Source organism: Rhipicephalus microplus, chromosome 3 (assembly GCF_043290135.1).
Source record: "Rhipicephalus microplus isolate Deutch F79 chromosome 3, USDA_Rmic, whole genome shotgun sequence".
Taxonomy (NCBI): Eukaryota; Metazoa; Arthropoda; class Arachnida; order Ixodida; family Ixodidae; genus Rhipicephalus; species Rhipicephalus microplus.
Genome location: NC_134702.1, coordinates 16379297 through 16399308, shown reverse-complemented (window position 1 = coordinate 16399308; position 20012 = coordinate 16379297). Strand labels below are relative to the sequence as shown.

At 44.5% G+C, this 20012-nt stretch overlaps 1 protein-coding gene across 1 annotated transcript; it reads right to left on the bottom strand.

The window, feature by feature from the left end:
• Positions 1-466: 466 nt before the first annotated feature.
• On the bottom strand, positions 467-18130 carry pelo (pelota mRNA surveillance and ribosome rescue factor). The gene is made up of 11 exons (XM_037432725.2): positions 17958-18130; positions 16604-16696; positions 14644-14794; positions 14453-14543; positions 12694-12857; positions 12118-12178; positions 11992-12032; positions 11524-11644; positions 7090-7282; positions 5511-5617; positions 467-724 (listed from the first exon to the last, which is right to left on the bottom strand). The coding sequence occupies exons 1-11, from the start codon at positions 17996-17998 to the stop codon at positions 633-635; spliced, it is 1155 nt and encodes a 384-aa protein (XP_037288622.2). The 5' UTR covers positions 17999-18130; the 3' UTR covers positions 467-632.
• Between the last annotated feature and the right edge of the window lie 1882 nt (positions 18131-20012).

Below are 20012 nucleotides of genomic sequence, written 5' to 3'. Positions count from 1 at the left end.
ACATATGAATTTGCAAGATGCAATTTGGGTTATCACCTAAATTCTGCTATAAGACGTTTCAGGAATTGCAGTTACGGTGACATCAGCCCCAAAATAAACAAAAAAAGGCCATCACACCGAAAACCAGCTGTGGCAGAAAAATATTTGTGGCTACAATCATGTTGCCATGTTAGAAGAAAGACTGTGGCTACAATCATGTTGCCATGTTAGAAGAAAGACTTCTTTATGTTGCAAATATAGCGACAAATCTATGAATCACTCAAAGATGTAGATAGACATAATATTTAGGTTGCTTAATGCATTTTATCAAATAGGGGCAGAGTAGCAACATTTTGTTGTGTTTCTGCAATTTGCAAGCATTGTCAGAGGTCTCTGTTACATCAAGTGCACAAGTATAAGATCACTGCATGTTAGATCTTTTTTCCCTCATTTCTGCAAACAAGAAGGGACAACAGGAGACCTCACATCCATATTCAATAACAGTTTTTACTCGAGATAAAGAACACGTCGTGTGCAGATTCAGGTAACAATCACTAGTGACGTCCATGCCCTTCAGCTTTATCATACACGTTGTATGTACACTGAAGCAGTCGAGATAAATTAGAAGATGCTATGCGGGGTGAAGCTTCCTTTCAGGATTCTTCGTCAGAGCTCAGCTCTTCGTCCTCAAGCTCGGGCATCGGGTACCTCAGGATGGCTGCCACTCCGGTCAGTTGGTCCAGCTCTGAGAGTTTTGAATTGAAACAATGTCAGAGGGCACACAGGCAAGCCTCAAATTGTGCCCAAGATTGGATGTTTAGCTACTATACAAAAGACGGGCACATTTCTATGCCGTTTTAATTGTGAGGTGCAACCCTAAAGAAGCTAGATACGTTCGCGCTAAGAAAAAATTCAATTATTTTAACACCAGTAATGTGATTAAAGGGCAGAGCTGTTATGCCCACTGTCTGTCTGGGTCGTGATGTAGACAAGAAGCTATCATCATCATGCTGGTCTGCACTTGCTTCATCACCTGCTTCACTCTCCAACTGTGCCAATTGGTCGGGCATGAGATGAAATAGCTCAGACAGGCAAGAGAACAAGGACGAAGAGGTAGAAAGGAAGAGGTAGTGAGATATGAAGAAAGAAAGGGACGGAATAGAAAAATCATAGAAAGAATGAGGAAGCAATAAGGAGTGAGAGAAATTGAAAGTAACAAAGACCTACAACCAAACATGGTTGGCACCTAGCCAATATTTGCGATTTACAATGCGATCACAAAAACAGTTCATGCACCGAGTTGTGAATGCACATGTGCTTAGTCATGCCAGGACCAGCAAAGTGCCGACCAGCTCTGCTTTGTCCAGCTTTGTGCAACTGAGTGCCAGCTGTACGAACTTTGTTCACTTTTTTTTTCTTTTTAGAACGAGTAATAGACAAAGATACTTTATGCCTTAGAAATACACAAATCCCGTTATATATATGTTTGCTAATAGGTTGCTCTCAATCACTTAGAGTTTGTTTTTGCATTGTGGCTTCTGCAAATAGTTCTGGTAGCCTACAGCCAAAACCAATTACAGAGCGCATGTTTACAGCGAGAAGTTCAAACGCGATACATACGAACTTAGACATCTTGCTGACCAAACTTGTTGCACAGTTTCCACACTTTTGCTTTTTGTGGGGGTGCTATACTCTCCAGTAGAGATAGTTACCATAAAGACCGGAATATAGATCAGACCAGAATATAAGTCGACCCAAAAAAGAAATTTTCGAAAATTGCGAAGTATCACAGCGTACCCTTTCCTTGGTAAATACACAACACAACCAGCTGCTCTGTGGTAACATTTCTTTTTATTTGGACACCAATCTTATGTAGCTAAACGCCAGAAGGCCACAAAGTGCTTTCACTCAGACTCGGCCAAAATTGAGTTCGACGACATCTGTTTTTCACTAGTGACGTCCTAGAGTGCATCGTTGCCCGTTCCATCCAATGCGTTACTGATGCAGCATTTGTGGAAAGACGGCAGTGCGACGCCTCAGCGTAAAGCTCTACCGCTTCATGAATCGGCGCACCCATAATAGTGATCCCTTGAATTGCACCCTCATGAGCCCAGAGTCACAGACTATCTCGATAGCTTTCGCGCGGTTGCACTGCGCTGTCACGAGTAGCAACCTTGCACGCAGCTCCCAGACGAATTCGGCAAGTAGCGTTTCCAGTTTGGGATGCACTTCAGGCGATACACGAAACGATGTTTTTTTTTGTTGTTGCAAGATGTGATGCACTGCTTTAGGCGCCTCTGGTATCGCATGCTTTTTTCCAACGCACTAAATTCTTGTCGTGCTGCCAGTCTGCCGTGCACTCTGGCATACTCTATAACTTTTTCTCAAACGACTACCACTCATCTCTGAAGGAAATAAAAAAGACAAAACAGCAGACTGACAGCAGATAACCAAGGCAAAATGGCGTTGCTAGAACGCTGTAGGCCTTGCCCAACGGCGCCTCTGCTGATGCTGATGATGGCAATGGAAGCTTTCGACTTCAGCTGCCCCTTATTGCGAGACTTGCACATTTTTTTTTCTGCCAATGACTGGTACATAAGACTAGGGTCGACTTTTCATTGCGCTTTTTGAAACAAAAAAAAAAATTCAACTTATACAGTCGCTGATTGTTTATCCAGACCCTGAAAATTCGGACATGCCCATTTATTTGGACATCTTCGTGGCACTGCCACTCGCCCCATTGATCCTAATGTAAACTCACGGCCGAAAACTCGGACGCCCCGCTGTGCGCCATTTGATTATTCGGACTCCGTTTGACTGCCCGGATGCGTCGCCGTACACCATTACCTGCTGACGGCGACGTTAACAATATGTTTGCTAGGTTGCCAGCACTGATATGCTGCACTTGCTATGGATGGACGTCGGGCCAGTGTCAAAATGCACGCAGAAATCTCCATTGCCGATCTCAAAGACTATGCATGGTGACACATTGGTTTTTTTTTTTTTTTTTTTAGCTAGTCGAGCGGCCAAGCCAAGCCACCTACAGAGTCTGTTCGCTGTGGCATTTGGTGTGTGTCAGCGTGTCAGTCAGTTGCTTCTGTGGCTAGGCCTAGTTCGTCTTGTTGTTTGTGTTCTCGCTCTCTTGCATGATCCGTGGCGTACCGAAATGGCTCCGACACCACCCGTTGCTGCGCCGTGAGGAGTGAAGAAACGCGGCCAATGTGGGAGCTACAAGACGGCAGACCACAGTCTGAAGTTGCTCGGGATTTTTCTATTTCCGAGCAAACCGTCTCGGGCTACTTAAAGCAGTAGGCTAGGATCCTGGAGGCAGCTGAGAAAGCGTCTGCGAGTACGCAGAAAAATTTTCGGGACGGCAGCCACCCGCATCTTGAAGAGGCGCTGAACATGTGGTTGTGTGCCACGGTGGCTAGGAAAATACCCGTATCTGACGATATGCTGAGACAAAAAGCAGAGAAACTTGCCCTGCGTGTGGGTATTACCAGCTGCAAGTTCAATGATGGCTGGTTGCGCAACTTTAAGAAAAGGTACGACCTGGCCTTCCAAGCGAATGCGCGACGAGAGTGTTTTCGTCGACCAAACGCTCGTGACCAACTACCGCGCCGACAAGCTGTGCGCACTGCTGCGCTAGTATCCTCCAGAAAACGTCTTTAATTGTGACGAGACGGGACTTTTCTATAAAACGCTGCCCGACAAGACGCTAGCTTTGTCTGGTGAATCATGTCATGGAGGGAAGCATAGCAAAGAGCGACTGACAGTTTTTGTAGGAGGCAAGATGACAGGGACGGAGAAACTTCTGCTTCTCGTGATAGAGAGATCAAAGAATTCGAGATATTTCAAGGGCGTCAAATTACTCCCTGTATGGTATGAAGCAAATTCGAAGGCATGAATTACGCAAAACCTCTTCGAACAGTACCTTCCCAAGCTCAACTTCCGGTACGAACAGCAAAATCGCAAGGTGCTGATGTTCATTGACAACTGTGGTGCCGATGGGCATATCGACAACTTGAAGGCTATGAAAGTGGAGCTTTTGCTGCCTAACATAACAAGCGTGTTGCAGCCAATGGACCAGGGCGTGATGAATTCGCTAGTTATGAACTTGAAAGTTCATAACTTTCAGCCACGGCCGGTTATGAACTTGAAAGTTCATAACCGGCCGTGTTTCTTGAATCGCATGCTGTTATGCGTCGACAGTAACAAAAACTATGTCGCGGATGTTCTGACGGCCATCAGCATGTTGTCCAATGCCTGGGAGTCAGTGACTCAGGAAACGATCCACAACTGCTTCCGTCACGCAGGATTTATGATTGTGACTAAGGAAGACTGCCACAGGTATGAACCCCGCGGTTGAGAGTCTGCCTATCTCAGCAGCGGACATTTTGGACGACCTCCGTGCTAGCGAGGTCAATGTGGAAGCGAGTAAGTTTGAAGAGTTCGCCAACTTCAACAGTGCCGTTTTGCCTTGCGCAGAGTTGGACGATGACGAGATCGTCCATCAGGTCTGCGAACCGGCGCTGGGGGACAGTGACTCCGACGATGACGCGCCACCCGCACCACAACCATCAAATGCGGACTTAGCGCAGGCCATATCGACGCTGTTGTCTGTCTACAGCGACGGCCAGACACTCGCAGAGGTACAGGCCGATGTGGCCGCGCGTAAGCATGCGTGTGTGCAGACGCACATAGACAGTTTTTTTGGGGCCATCGGACCTATAAAAGTGCTTTTTTCGAGTGAATCCGTTTTTTCGTACTCCTGATTATTCGGACTTTTTGGCGGTTCCCGTCGAGTCCGAACAAACGGTCGGCGACTTATTCCAGTTCTTACGATAACTTCGTCGCCGAGTAAGGAATGCTGCTGTCGTTGTGCAGTGGCACCGGCTATCTGGGAGCGTATGCGGGCACACAAAAATGAGCTCTATTGCTCTTTTAGGGCTTAGTGCGGGAGGTTCATGGGGACGATTTCATGCCTCAGTTTCAGTGGCTTCAGTGACGAGCCGAACATCAGTGATAATATGGTACATTATATGTACTATTAAGTTATTTGTGTGTGTAAGGTTCTCTGCACATTCTGAGAATGATGCTATTTTCAGATTCCAGAATCTGATGCATAAAACAGAGTATAAGATGGGCTACTATAGAATCATGCACAAAGTCAACAATCTATTGTCGATTACAGCCCAAAGTCTTAAGTCTATAGTCGATTACAACCTAATAAAAAATGCAAGCTCCAAACACAGCAGTGTGCCTGCTCTTCTCCTCCGAACGTCGTGCCAGCCTGTTTCCGTTCCAAGTGTGTTTCACAATATTTAATTGTACCAGTTCATTTAGTAAAGCATGCTTCATAACTAGCAGTGTAACAAAGAACACCAGATGCTGCAAATACAATGGCATAAGCACATTTATACATTAAATTATTGATTCCTGCAGTAAACATGCAGCTTACATTCAACCAATACCTGACAGTTGCATTTCACACAGCCCTACCAATAACATCATTTAGAGACGTTACTCACGTTCTCCAGATATGTGCAAGCTGGAGAAGATCTTCACATCGCCTCCATTTTCTCGCACAGAGTCAACAAGTGCAACATAACGTTTCCTTTGCTTAACATCCTGACAGCTGGAACAGGAAAAAAAAACTTAGATAGCTTCACATACTGTCATTTATTGAATAGCACTGTGATCAATGTTTTCAAAGTTAGGAAAAAATTGCTGACTGAAAACAGTAGCATGTCCGTACACATCCTAGAGAGAGCACCCTTCTGCCTCTCAAATAAGTCACTAAACAGCGAATGTAAAGGGCTGGAACTTCATCAATAATACCAGAATCTATTTTGAAAGAAGGTGCCCGAGGACTGCATGGGTCATATGACAGGCAAGATTGCTAAATGAAGACACTACAATCTTGTAAACACATTCGCATTATGAGCTCGTAGCACGCATAGGTGTGCGCAAGGTTCTACAATGCATGGGGAAAGCCACAATGCAGCCCCCACTCCTGCTATTCGAGTGGGACAGAAAAAAGTGCCACAATGGATGCAAAAATGAAAATGAAGCAATGATGCGCTTCGCACAATGACCTACTTTTGGTCCCTAGCTTTCAAGGTGTAAAGGTGGGAAGTGAACAGTTTGTGCAATTACAGCCAACAGACAATCAGGCCAAGAAAAGTACAGGAAATGTCATTTGTAGTAAGTGTCAAATAAATGTGAAGAAATTAAAATAAAATTAATTAAAATACAACTTGCCCCGGGCAGGGCCTGAATGCGTCAACTTCGAATAATGTGTCCGATGCCCTACCGATAGAGCTACACTTGCGGTTGTCTTCATGTACGCATTATTCGGTTTATCTGAGTGATTTATTAACCTGGGAATATTAGTCAAACCTGGGAGTGTCACGCCATCAGGCAAAAAATTTTTTTTCACACTCACAATCATTGCTACGATGTTCCCATGCTAAAAAAAAAGCACAGATAAGCCCAATAAAGTGAAGGTGAGGATGACCACAGCTCAATTGGACGCTATAATCGAAGGCTGCATTTGTAGGCTTTTTTTCAACTAGTGGTCCTTTTGCAAACGTTTTCCCAGTTATACCATTACAACAAGTGACTGCAAATTACATCTTCTATTACTAGAAATCACATCTGCTATACTTTCTTTGGTTTAATTGTCTGATAGTTCTAATAAACATTCTGTCTCACAAAGAAAATGGGCCCTTAAATTCTTCTTCCTAGTGCAATTCATGGAATGCTACACCAGCGGTCCTCAACTACCATTATTGTTAGAGCCTGCTGCATGGCCATAACTAGGCAGATGAGTAGGTCTGACTGAGTGAAGGAATGGGACAGACTCGGCACCCGCCTTCGAAGATTACACAAAAAGAGGGATGGGCTGCCCCCCTTGCGTGCAAGCCTATGATTGCAAGTTTTCCCATCTTTTGTGCTGTACGTAATACATTCATAAAAACACGGCTAAGAATGCAGTCAGTTACAAAGCTTGTAATGTACCACTTGTATATTGCAGTGTGAGACAACCAAAAAAGCCAACACCATTATAAGACGCACTGTAAGGTAAAAAGCTGTCGAAATGCTCACCGAAAAAGGTTGTCTGAAATCAGCAACGTCTCAATGGCCTGTCCCTCATTGGCACGCTCCACATGCTTGGTGCCATAGAAAGCTCGGCTGGGCTCATTCTGCAGTATCTGATAGAACTGCTCCAGGGCTTTCACTTCCCCAGCCGCTTTGGTGTCGCTCAGCCTGGACTGCACCGAGGGGTCTTGCAGGATTTCTGCAAACAGATCAGCTTATTATGCCAAAAGTTACACTTTCAAAAGCTTCTTGTATTCTAAAATAGTAATCTGCACGCAGTTTATTGAAAGTGAGGAAGCGGCAAGCAGTTTTATGTCCCAGAGAAACCACCTTTCCAGATGGTTTACAAGAGATAAAATACATCTACCGTAAAATTTTGAAGAAGCCCACCCCTTCTCCCTTATGGTGGAGATAACAAAGAAAGATTTCGATGGGAAGCCCCTGCTTCTAACGTAAGCATGCGTGAATATTCGAATGAATATTACAGTATTTGAATTAGCTTCCATTCAAATTTAAATTATTGACATTTTAAACTATTCCAAATGAATGAATACAGTTGATCCCAGATATATCGAACTCCAAGGGGACTATGAAGTGCCGTTCGATATACGGCACTTCAATCCTCGAAGGTCTTTACAAGCGCTAACATAAGAATTCGCTCACAGTATACTGAAAAACAAGGTGTGAACTGCATGTTACCACACTTTATTTCGCGCGAAAATAGTTCGTAAACTTGTCTTGCTTCTTGCGCACCATCAAGTTCCAGTCATCCTATAAATCATTGGAGCTTTTCAAATAAGCGAATTAAGCTCCTACGACCACAACAGCAATGATTAACGCAGAACGCCGATGCAAGCTTTGAAGCGCGGCGGCAGCAAAGGTGTTGGCATATCCATAACCACACCGGTAGAATTCCGCGGCACCGGCAATGGCAGTCAAGATCTCGGCATTGATGCGGTCAGAAACAGCTAGATCATGACCTGCATAGATGAAATCCCTCACTGTGCGAGATAGTGTCCGGAAACGCTGTGATAAGTCGCAGAATTCGCTGAGGTACTGTACGTCGTTGTCGGCGGCCATGACGCATTCGAATTGGTCACCTGGCCCGCAAAGAAAGTTCAAGACTGCGTGAAAATGTTAAATATTGGGTTTACTGTATAGCCGCAGACGATCTGAAGCTTAGCTGCTTAGTTCATGGTTTCCTCCGCGCAGTTGCTGGGTGCATCTGTGGAACGATACCTTTTCCGATTCCAATGCTTATTATTTTGTTTGCGCTTGGCCAGTGTGGTAACTAACGAGAGCGGCTGTTCGTCCGCATTATAAACAAAATCAGCCATCCGCGAGTGATGGATGATAGGAATGGCATAAAATAAGGCAAAAGTCACCGCGCCACGGTACCCTGCTGCCATCTCGGCGTTTTGACGGCGGACGGCTGCTGGTGTTAACGTGTTAATGCAACTGTTTGGTTCGTTCACGAAAGCGATAGTAGTCATTGTTTCAGCGTGCTTTTTACCATGGCCACGCTAAGCATGGGTGAGAATCGCATTGTGGCGCTGCTGGGATAGAATAAAGAGCAGCGGACACTTTTTGCATTCCGAGAATAAACGTTCCTTTGTTTTGCTAGTTCAGATCGGCTATATTTTCTCTACTTCACTACAACAAAATGCTCGCTTTAACGAAATTTTTTCTGTGCCCCTTCAGTTTAGTTGTAGCGGGGTTCAACTGTATTTGAATTCGATTACCAACTATTCGACTAAAATCATTACAGTAAAAGCTCGTTAATTCGAATTCCACGGGAATGCTGAGCAATTTCGAATTAAACAAAACTCGAAATAATGAAAGTGAGCAAAAATGGGTGGATTTCGGGGGTGGGGGCACAAAAAATATTTATTGGCCAAAAAAGTCGGTGAAGACCATCTGCTTCTTTTCTCTGAATGCCACAGCTGCGGCTCTCTGTTCCAGCGCGCGGACGCGGCGCAGGGAGTCCTCTTCACCCTCTTCAAAGCTGAAGAAGAGACGCGCCACATTAAGTGCCTCCATCACCGCAGAAGCTGACGGACGCAGGCGCTTCATCATTTTCGTCTTCCTCACCTTCTGGCTCTTCAGCATCAGGCTGCGCACCGGCTACATGAGCGATAATGTCCTCATCAGTCAGGGCACTACACACCGATGCACCGGTGTCAACTTCAACATAATCGGCAAAACTTACGCCCCGAAGAGTGCCGCGCAATGCCACTGGCATGAGCTCCTCAGCCCCATCCACGTCGACGTCACAACTATCCTGCCCACTTCCAGCTGCAAATCCACTGTGGGGGAAACAGTTTGCGATTGTGGTCGCGGTCACCTGTTCCCATGCGCGCACAAACATGTGCATGGCAGTGAGCAGCGTAATGCCGAAGTCCTTCCTGTCGCCCGCGCACAAAATCATTCTCTCCAGCACGTGACGCCTATAAAAGCACTTAATGTTCCTTATCACACACTGGTCCATTGGCTGTAGGGCCGCAGTCGTATTTGCCGGAAGGAACACCAACTTAGTTGCTCTCAGCTCAACGTCGACTTTGTGCGCCGAACAGTTGTCGACAACAAGAAGAACGCGTCTGCCACCCAGTTCCATTCGGCTGTCGAATTTCAGTAGCCATTTCCTGAATAGGTCACCTGTCATGCAGGCTTTCTTGTTTGCGGCGTACTCCGTCGGCAGTGAGCGAATGTTTTTCAAGAACCGTGGCTTGAGTGCTTTGCCAATGACAAAAAGGGGGACCTTTTCCGTATCGGTCATATTTGCGGCGACCAGAACAGTGACACGCTCTTTGCTGCGCTTGCCGCCAGCACAGCTGTCTCCCTTGTAGGTGATCGTCTTGTCTGGCTGCAACTTGAAAAATAACGCTGTCTCGTCAGCGTTAAACACATCCTGTGGTAAGTAGCTCTCCAAGTACTGCTGCAGGGTGCCGCTTCTCCAAGTAGCGCATGTTTCGGTGTTCACTTCCATTGCCTCGCCGGATAACGTGCGGAATACGGGATTGTGCCGCTCCCTGAAACGATAAAACCATACCTCGGAGGCGACAAAGCCTTCAATGTCCAAGCGCAGGGTGAAATCGGCTGCTTTGGCCACGATGATAGGGCCGCTCAATGCGATACTCTGGGCTCTCATTTCTTTAACCCAGATAATCAAAGCTGACGCCAGTTCCAGGAACTTCGCTGTCCTTAGCCTTTTTCGACTGGCACCAATATCCTCGGCTTCATAGGCGTTTTCAATGGCCGTCCTGTTGCAAATGTAGGTTGACAACGTGCTCGGAGGTATGCCGTGCTTCCTCGCAATTTCGTATTTGCTCGAGTTCCCTTGGTCAACCTTTCGCAAAATCTCCACCTTCTCCTTGACAGTCTTCGCGCAGTAGTTTCCCCGCGGCATCTTGCAACTTCTATGCGGAATAAGACATTTTGACGGCGTGAACTAACAACGTGCGCCTAGGACTGCTAGGACTACTCCGCCGACTCCTCAGCGTCTCGTGGGTCCCGCGTACAAGTGGCGCCAGGCGCTGAGATAGCGGGAGGGCTACGAAGAAAAAAAAAAATTGCTCCCTGGATTTTGGAGGCCATACTTTGCTCCCCCTTTGCTTGGAGGCCACTTGAAGCTCGAAAAAACTGGTCGTGTCAGCTATCGTTTGACTGTAAAAGCTTCCATTAGTGTTTGATGATGATGATGCTCGGCGGCGCGCGCTTCGGATTATCCGTAGAGGCAGCAATTTCTGTTCGAATTAACGAATTGTTTTACACATGGTCTCCTATGCACTGCGGACCGGACTGCGGCGACCATTTCGAATTATCCAAAATTTCGAATTAATGAGGTGTGAATGAACGAGCTTTCACTGTATTAGCTTCGAACTTAAAGTTCACTATTTGCACAAGCCTATTTTAACGAAACTCCTTATTGAATATGCATGCATTAACTGTCTTCCCTGCATTAGAAGGATGCTTCGTGTGAAAGTTCATGTGCTATAACACGGGGAGAAAGACGTTCTTGAAATGTTTCAATATTTCTTGAAATATAAGAATGCAATCTCGAGGCACTCACAGTTAAAGTATTACTATATTGTGCACATATCTAGAGACTCTCAGAACTTGGGTTCTCAGGAATTCATGCTCAAGATTTGGGAGTGGAAAAATGGTTGAAAAAAAAAAAAATGCGGGGAATGACACTTGCTTGGTGATTGGTGCATATTTCAAGTTCAAAAAAAAAAAAAAAAAAAAAAAAAAAAAAAAAACGCTCTTACTCAGAATTGCACAGATTGTGCAATTCAAATGCTTAGAAGCTTAGGAAATTCTAAAGCATACTGAAATGCCGTAACATTTGTTTGAGTACTTGAAATGTGTGAATATTTGCACAGGCCTATCACATTTGTCCAGAACAGAAATGCCAATACCAGCAAACACAAGCTTGCATACCTTTCAAGGAGTGCTTGAAACCCGACGAAGCGTGAGTAAGCACAAACTTTCCTTTGTTCTCGAGGAGCACTTTAAGGTCAAGCTTTGTCGCAGCTTGGGACATGTACTCGAAGAACTGATCCTGAAAAAGAGGCAAACATGAGCACATGGTTATATTAACGGCAGAACACCCTCAAGAAAGGGCTGAACAGGCACTACAGAATTCAATAGCACATTTGCAGATGCAACATTGAAAAGGACCAAAATAAATTTTTGTGCTGCAACTGAATAAATGACAATACGATGTGTCGCATGACTTGTCTCCTCATTACAAGAACTGAAATTTAGGCGAGCCTGCAGGAATTCATAACTGAACAAGTGAAGCAAGAGACGAGGACAGAGGAAAGAACAGGATGACCTGATTAGCACAACCTTAAACTCAATCATTTCTGTATCTACAAAAGAAAATACAAGAATATTTTAACATACCTTGACAAAACCAGGACTGGCAACTAATACACACTTCACAACTGAAAAAAAAAAAGCAAGAATATTGTAGCAAGACGGTGCAATGGTACTTTCATCAGTGGGCTCGTAGATGGAGAAATAACTTACCATCAAAGTTCACATGCCGCAAAATTGCTTGCATCACCGCTTCGTAAAATCTCTGCAAACCCTAAAACCAAGAAAGTCGGAGAGTGAGCCAAGAAAGGAACATAATTAACAGCATTCTCTTAGCTTCATGTGATGTAGAATTTATGCAGGAGAGCAAAAGCCACTTGATATAAGATTGTATGGACAAAATCAGGTGTTTTGTGGCAGCTGCAATCCTGCGTGGTATTTTCTGAGAAGCCACTACAGGGCCAGTAACTATCTCCTTTATATACTAAGTGGCACTGGTGTGACGATGCCAATAGTTCAGAACTGGCATTGTTTATCATATTGTCTACCATGTAAAAATGTCAGCGAAAATGATGTCCCTCTGAATACGCCCCCTACTGTACAGACTGCAAATAAAAAAACCCAAAAAGTCCTCGTTTTTGTCCTCCTAAGCGCATAACTAACAGGACCCTCGCTACAGACGTGTTCAGGCTTCGGTAACTGTTGTGGTCCCAGCGACTCCAATATAGTACCAATGTCCTGAGCTTATCATGCTGTCAAATTCAAGATAACTAAATGTATCTTCCTGACCTTGTCATGCTGCGAGCAGCTTCCCTTCCGTTTTCTAGGAATGCTGACGTCAATCTTCGCTCGCACCAATGTCATGGAAGACGTGACGAGACAGACATGGGCCAGCCCCTCTTGCATCACCACTGCTGCCAGGTCAGCGTGTTGAGTGACATCACATGCCATGTCTGGAACAAAGCAAGGAAAACATATGTTAAATATAATTCTTCAAGTTTTGTGTCCTAAAGCCACAATATGGTTATGAAGGGCACCATAGTGGAGTGCTTTAGAAATTTCGACCATCCAGTGCTGTTTTAGATGCACCTAAATCTAAGTACGTGAGCCTCTAGCATTTCTCCGCCATTAAAATGCAGCTGGCGTAGCCGGGATTTGATCCTGCGACCTTCGTGTCGGAAGATGAGTGCCATAACCACTAGACCACTGCAACAGGCACTCAGAGGACAAAAATGTATAATGTCCACCCAATATAAAAAGCAAAATATGAAGCCATATTTCTAGTAGTACAACAATGTAAATCAAAAAGACACCAGACCCCTCCCTAGTAAAGTGCAATTTCAGGTACCCCTTGGTGCATTTACTTGGCAACAAACTAAACAGCCTCTTTGATGAGGTGTCTTCATTCGTATTCCACCCCAAAAAAGTAGTCAAAAATGAAAAGTCCAATCAGAACTTCTGTGCAAACATTTTCCCTGCAGAGCCAACAAGTACTAAATGCTGTAAGGACATAATAATTTGCTGTATATACTCACGCAGTAATCAGATCTTTTTCTATAAAAATTGACTGAGATTCGGGAACATGACTATTATGTGGTACAAATGAAAAAATTTTGTGTGATAAATCAAGCCGCAGGTCGTAATTCTTACGACCTGCAGCTGAGTATGCAAAACGAAGGATTCTGGCTAAATAAGGCCTTTTTTTTTTCCAGATTAAGGCACACATTCACTGCACTTTGCATGAATTGTTTCATAGATAGCACAGCGCCTACATGGGCGATCGCAAGAACTGGAAAAAATGGCAGGGTAATAAACCACCCTTTTTGTCACCTTCATGACGGTGCATCTAATTTCACCAAAGGAGAAGCAATGTAGGACAGTCCCTTCCATGAGCGCCATTTTAATAGTTTTCAACATCCCACGTGAGTACCGCACACTGAATTCATGGCACAACAGGGCAAAGCAAGGTGCGATCGCTCTTTTTCACACAGTGGCCGCCCTACAAAACAGTGAACATGTGGCATCATAACAGAAATACCCATGGGGTGCAATAATTATGTGTGAAGAAAAAAAAATTTGGTAACAACATTCAGGGGTGCCATGATTATGCAAGTAGATATGGCAAAGCGATATGCAATAATGCCAGCATTATGAAGTTTCACTACGCGTCCTTTTAATGAAGCACACGTGGCGTGATAAAAGTTGTCTAGTACAGGGCTACTGTGTTGCGGCAATTAATAATGTTTGTAATAAATGCTGTAAATACCCATTACTAAGTTGTACTCTGCTTTCATTTCTATCACTTACAAGCACAGCTGCCATCTGAAAATCTTACCGTTATCTACAGGGTTTCAGAATAGCTCAAGCATTCCTTTAGACAGCTCTTATGATGATGCCCATTATCACACTCTAGCCCACTAAATTATTGATAATGCCCATTATCGCACTCCCACTTAAAGCCCACAAAATTATTAAATCCTTGACAACGTCACAGCAAGTAGTTGATTACATTCAGAGTCTTCTACGTAGTACAAGGATTCAGCCTTACCTAGCCTCTCTAAATGCACACTGTCCCAATGTTGTTTGGCAAGGGTGAACTTTCTGTTCATTTCTAAGTCCAACGTATGATAAGCACCCATCTGCAAGAGTGACAAATAACAGTTGTGAGTATAAACACCTTAGTAATATCTTCTAAAGAGTCCAGACACTCGGAGCGTAGGTCAGAAACTGAAGCCGTACCTTGACGTACTGGTTCTCCTGAATATTGCGGCCCTTGACGCGAAGCACACATGCCTGTGTGTCAAAATCAATGCTCTCGATGCAGATGACGAGTGTAGTCCGAACTCTGTTGCTTCCGGTACTTCCAGTTGCCGACTCTGTAGTGACCTTTCTGCAATTACAGAACATTTCGGCACTGTCAATGAATAACTTTTGGAATAACTTTTGTCGAAAACAGTTTAAAGCTTTCTCCCCAATTCGGGTGGCAGTGATTTTACGACCTGACCACCCAACTTTGTGGCAAGTGTATAGCACAACTCATCTGTGCATGACTAGTGCGCTAGCTTCTGCACCTATGGCCCACTATGTCTGGAGCACACGGGAGCACAGAGGGTCACGCAACATTTTCGTTCCTACATGCGAGTAACACTTTAGCCGCACTCTCCAATGTATTATTTGCCTTAACTGTGGACCCCACGCAGATGCCACATGGCACTGGATAATGTAGCAATTTGATGCAGAGAATTTAAAGGTTTGATAGATGGCCCAATGAAAACTGATAGAACATAGATGTGAACAGAGTGCTGTTCACTTCTTGAAACTTGGGCCATGTTCTACGAACAAGCTCAATTGTTCAACATTCTGATATTCTTGTACATCAGGCTCATTTAATCTTAGCGCACAGTTAATTTCTACATTTCCTTCGTTTTGTGCTATCGATCAAAGCTTATGTCAAGCCGTAGCATCAAGCCTAATCGCTTACTGTTCTAGAGGGTGCTTTACACCTGACATGTGAAAGAGGCAACACTTCACCTACAACTCTATGATCAACTGCATAATTCCATGACCAGTGACTATTGTGCAGCAGGTTGATGGCAAAGTCTACAAAAACAGCCAGTCAACGCTTAGAAAGAGATGCTGGCAGCTTAGGCTGTTCTAAAAATATAAAAGCAAGTGTTTCAGAATGTAGCAGTTCTTGCTACACTATATAGTTGTACTTTTGGTTACTGTTGCATTCCTACAAAAAGCGAATTAATTTTTCTGGCATGCGAGTGTGAGCTCTGGTGTGGTAAAACACTGACTTGGGGTGTGTGCGGTGGTGTTTATGTGTATGTGTTTGGTATGCAAGGCTGATTCGAAGTGCACGAGAATCGCTGTGATGGTTATTGTGGCGTGGAGTTGAAGAAGCGAGACTATGTGTGTGGTCGTGCACGGGCTTCGAGAGAAGGGCTTGAGCAATGGAGATAGCTCGGCGAGTAGCAGAGACGCATCGGATATTGAACACTAAAGATTGAACATTGGGCCAAAGCCCAACGTCTCGATCCGACCTGCTGGTCCGGGCATGCCCCATCTGTCTCCAGATGATGTCTCATGCGAAGTTCCAGGCAGCTGGCTCGCGTTGTTCCTGCCGCAGTTCGAGGCGCTGTCCGAGGAGTTGCCCTGGTACTGTTCATGGCACCTTTCCTGACACTGTTCCCGTTGTCACTCCAGGCGTGGTTACAGATGTCGACTGGCGCGCCACGATGTTTCCTGGCATTTATTTTCTAGGCCGGACAATTCCTCGGTACTAACTAAGAGGAGCTCAACGCACCTGCCTCCTGGCGCTGAGTGATTGTGCCCCTGTCTCTACCACTAGGAGACCCCACCGTGCCCACCATCGACTCGATCCTGAGCGCAAGTGTGACCCACTCTCTGTTCCGGCAACGCCAGACGAGTGCTCGGAGCTTTCCCTTTTGACTAAACCGATTGACGCACTAAGACAGACTGCAGTGTAGTGTGAGTGGTCAAACTTAAATGTTTGGCCACTCCCTGCATAAGCCCGCGAACCTGCATGTGTTCGTGTAGTGTAGTTTTATGGCTGTTGATTTGTTCAAAAAGATGTGTCTCTTTGGTGGTCCCCATGCACGTCTGGCTAGCCTGCACCCGCACTTGCCCACACTAGTAACAAGCGTACAATAAAGAATTACAGCCCAAAACAAACCTGATTGTAGAAGCCTTGAGACTGTCTCCCTCGGACATCAGGTTGTAGGCATGCCACATGTCCTCGGCTTCTTCGGGAATTAGGGTGACATTCCTGAAATCACACCATCATCAGACTAGCAAAGGTAAACACACCTGCTACCATAAACGCTCAAGCTTCTCGCAGCCAATCCCAGTACTGTGACTGGATATGTACTCCCATTTCTGTAACAGTGCCCGGCACTTTTACAAAGATGTAAGGCGAGAAAGAATATGCATCTGTTTAGCCAGGCGAACATGTATGTTTCAGAGGCACCATAGACAAGAACATAAAGTGAGCACTAAGAAAGGATGTAGCAGGAATGGAGAGACAAGGTAGGAAAGTGACTAAACTAAAAATGTTTACATTCCACTTTGCGTAAAGAAATGATTAATAATGAGGAGAAACGGCTCCTTTTTACAAGGGGATGAAGCACAAGTTATAGCGTGCAGCCTGGTGTCTGCAGCAAAGGGTACAAGGAAGAAAGTTCATCGAAGTGCACCTTACGCAGTGCGGCAATAGCAGTTTCAGAAGTTATGAAGAAAAGAACAAACTACATTCATAGACTCGCAAAACTAGGTGACACTATGTAGGCTGCAATAATACGACGTGCACTGATCATATGGTTCCATAAAAAACATTGACAGTGGTTTACCCACTCCTCAAATGAGAAGTCCTCAGGGTAATCGAACCTCAAACCTTCTAACCAGCTTTCTTTAGCAAGGCTGAACTAAAGTAACGCCTTTGAACCAGATAAATGAATCGTTTAGATTACTGAACATTTAAATCAGAAACTTGGTTAACGACGTATCCTAGAAGTACCTACATGTTCAGATCCTCGCAAGAATTTCGAAAATTATAATTCGCGGCAAAAGAGTAGCGCTTGCAGTTAAGATAGATGTAAACCGATCCGCCTGTCAAGCGACCAATTTACGACTGGGATTGAGATAGTCGCTTTACCAGCGAAATGACCTTGGCAAAGCGTTACTTGTCAAGTGGCGTCACTACGAATATGTACAATGCTTAAATGTTCGTGTACAGAATCGCTTCCACAGTGGAATTAACGGGTTGTTAAAATTCTGACAAAAGGTGAGGAGTATGGGGGAGCTCGGGGTCTACGATCGTGTGTTGATCGAGCGCAACATAAAGCTATCAGTTTCCGACCAGCTGGCCACGTAAATATACAGGTAGCTACAGAGTGGAGTTTTACGTATAACACCACCGCCCACATTTTTTTTCGTGATTTGTCAGAGTACAGTGCGGTAAATCAAGTCCCGGCTGCCACGACTCCGGCGATGGTGCCAGTCCGAGATGGCGATTTTTCGGATTCGCTTACCCGCTTCCGTCCTTTTCGATAAACTTGTGAACAAGCTTCATCGTTGGGAGCTTTGAAGCCTTCGTCAGTCTATAAACAAACGGTTGAACCTGATGAATGGGAAGTAGATAAAATCAGTTCCGAACGTCAGGCGTTTACCGAGCTCGCCAACTTCCATGATTTCTGCTCCACGTAGCCGCCTCGTGGCGAGCGTCAGAGGTTTAGAAACAATTTCGTTAATTTATTATAGGTGCTAATCAATAAATAAAACTTTTTCACTGTTTATACTTGTAGTTTGAGTACACAAGTAAGGGTAACTTTTAGTTAACATAAAAATTTTATTTTCGTCTAAAGCGCGAAGTTTGAATTTAGTTACGGGAGACTAGTTCGTTGACGCCCGTGAACTCGCCCGTGAACTACGTACGCTCAGCGATGTAATTGTGTTGCCTTGAAATTTATTTATTCCTTTAAAGCATGAGACGTCGTAATCAGCCCACACTCTGACACAAATATAGGATGCGACGTATCTAGCACGAGAACATACACACCATGTGAAGCCGAGACTTCATTATCCGTTCGCTTGACATGAATGAAAGTTACCCAGAATGTAAGTTACCCAGATTCTTCAGCTAACAGGACCAAATAAGATATCGTGAAACACAGGGCAGCTGTATAATGTCTTATTAATCGGGTTATTACAGATACCCTCAGAATAGACATGAGTACATTTTGCAGGGAAGGAGCAACACAACGCCCAGCTTAATACTCTTGAAATATAATATCATAACACAGTAGGTTTTTTTTTTTCAGAATAAGTTTACCGAGACTTTCATAGCATATTTATAAAGGATACAGGTTAATAATAATTATTGTTGAAGTTTAACGTTTCAAAACTCTGGTATGATTAAGGCAGAATATTAATAAGATCTAACAGATAATGCAAGGAAAGTATAGGGGAAGTTATTAGACCTAATTGTAATGAAAATGTGAAGGAAAAAAAGTGGCTCAAAAGATAACTTGCCGTGGGCATGGACCAAACCTATGGCCTTCGAATAACGTGTTCGATGCTCTACCAACTGAGCTACCACGGCGGCTATAGGCGAATCTAAAACAGATCCCGCTTATTTACTTTATATATGCATTAAACGGACGGACGGACGGACGGATGGACGGATGGACCGATGCACGGATGGATGGATGGATGGATGGGTCGATGGATGGATGGATGGATGGATGGATGGATGGATGGATGGATGGATGGATGGATGGATGGATGGATGGACGGATGGATGGATGGATGGATGGATGGATGGATGGATCCGGCTGTGCTCGTCTGATCAAACAGTGGCTTACGCCACCTAGCCATAAAATTAAGTACTATCACTATGTGTTTAAGCCGGGTGCACGTTAAAGAACCCCAGGTGGTCTAAATTTCCGGAGCCCTCCACTACGGCGTCTCTCATAATCATATAGTGGTTTTGGGACGTTAAACCCCACATATCAATCAATCAATTATGTGTTTAAGCATTGAGTTTCACTCGCGCCTTGATTGTAGCCACCAATCATTTAGCCTCCTCCTAGTTATTTCTACCCGTTTAAAGTCTATTTTGCCTTCACTGTCCCTAAACACCAATGCTCTGAAAAAATCCAAGCCATTATCTTGGACTATATAGGGTGGAGCCCATTACAGAACATTATCAAATGTTCAACCATTTCCTCCTCCCCTCCACACGCACTACATACCGTGTCTGTGCCTTCATATTTGGCTCGGTACGTCTTGGTCCACAACACTCCCGTTCTGGCATTGAACAGCAGAAAACTACCCCGAGAATTATCGTAGATTTTTTCTTTTGCAATTTTCTGCTTAAAAGTTCGGTAGGTCTCCAGTGATGATTTCATAAGCATTCCAGTCTTCCACATGTCTTTATCTGTTTCCTTCACCTTCTTAACCGATGTTGCTTTTTGGCTTAGTATTTTGCTGTTGTCTAAATACTTGCTTGACAATTTTAGAGCTCCCTTCCTCCATTTAGTATCAACGTTCTTCACGTACAAGTATAGCTGATAACTTTCCTAGCC

What these genes read in the sequence shown, in the direction of transcription:
- pelo (XM_037432725.2), bottom strand. Translation starts at nt 17,998, where the DNA reads ATGAAGCTTGTTCACAAGTTTATCGAAAAGGACGGAAGCGG. An exon ending in TGTGCATTTAGAGAGGCTAG is followed by an intron (nt 12,858 to 14,452) that starts GTAAGGCTGAAT and finishes GCTTTGTTCCAG; the next exon opens with ACATGGCATGTGATGTCACT. An exon ending in GCTGCTCGCAGCATGACAAG is followed by an intron (nt 12,179 to 12,693) that starts GTCAGGAAGATA and finishes TCTTGGTTTTAG; the next exon opens with GGTTTGCAGAGATTTTACGA.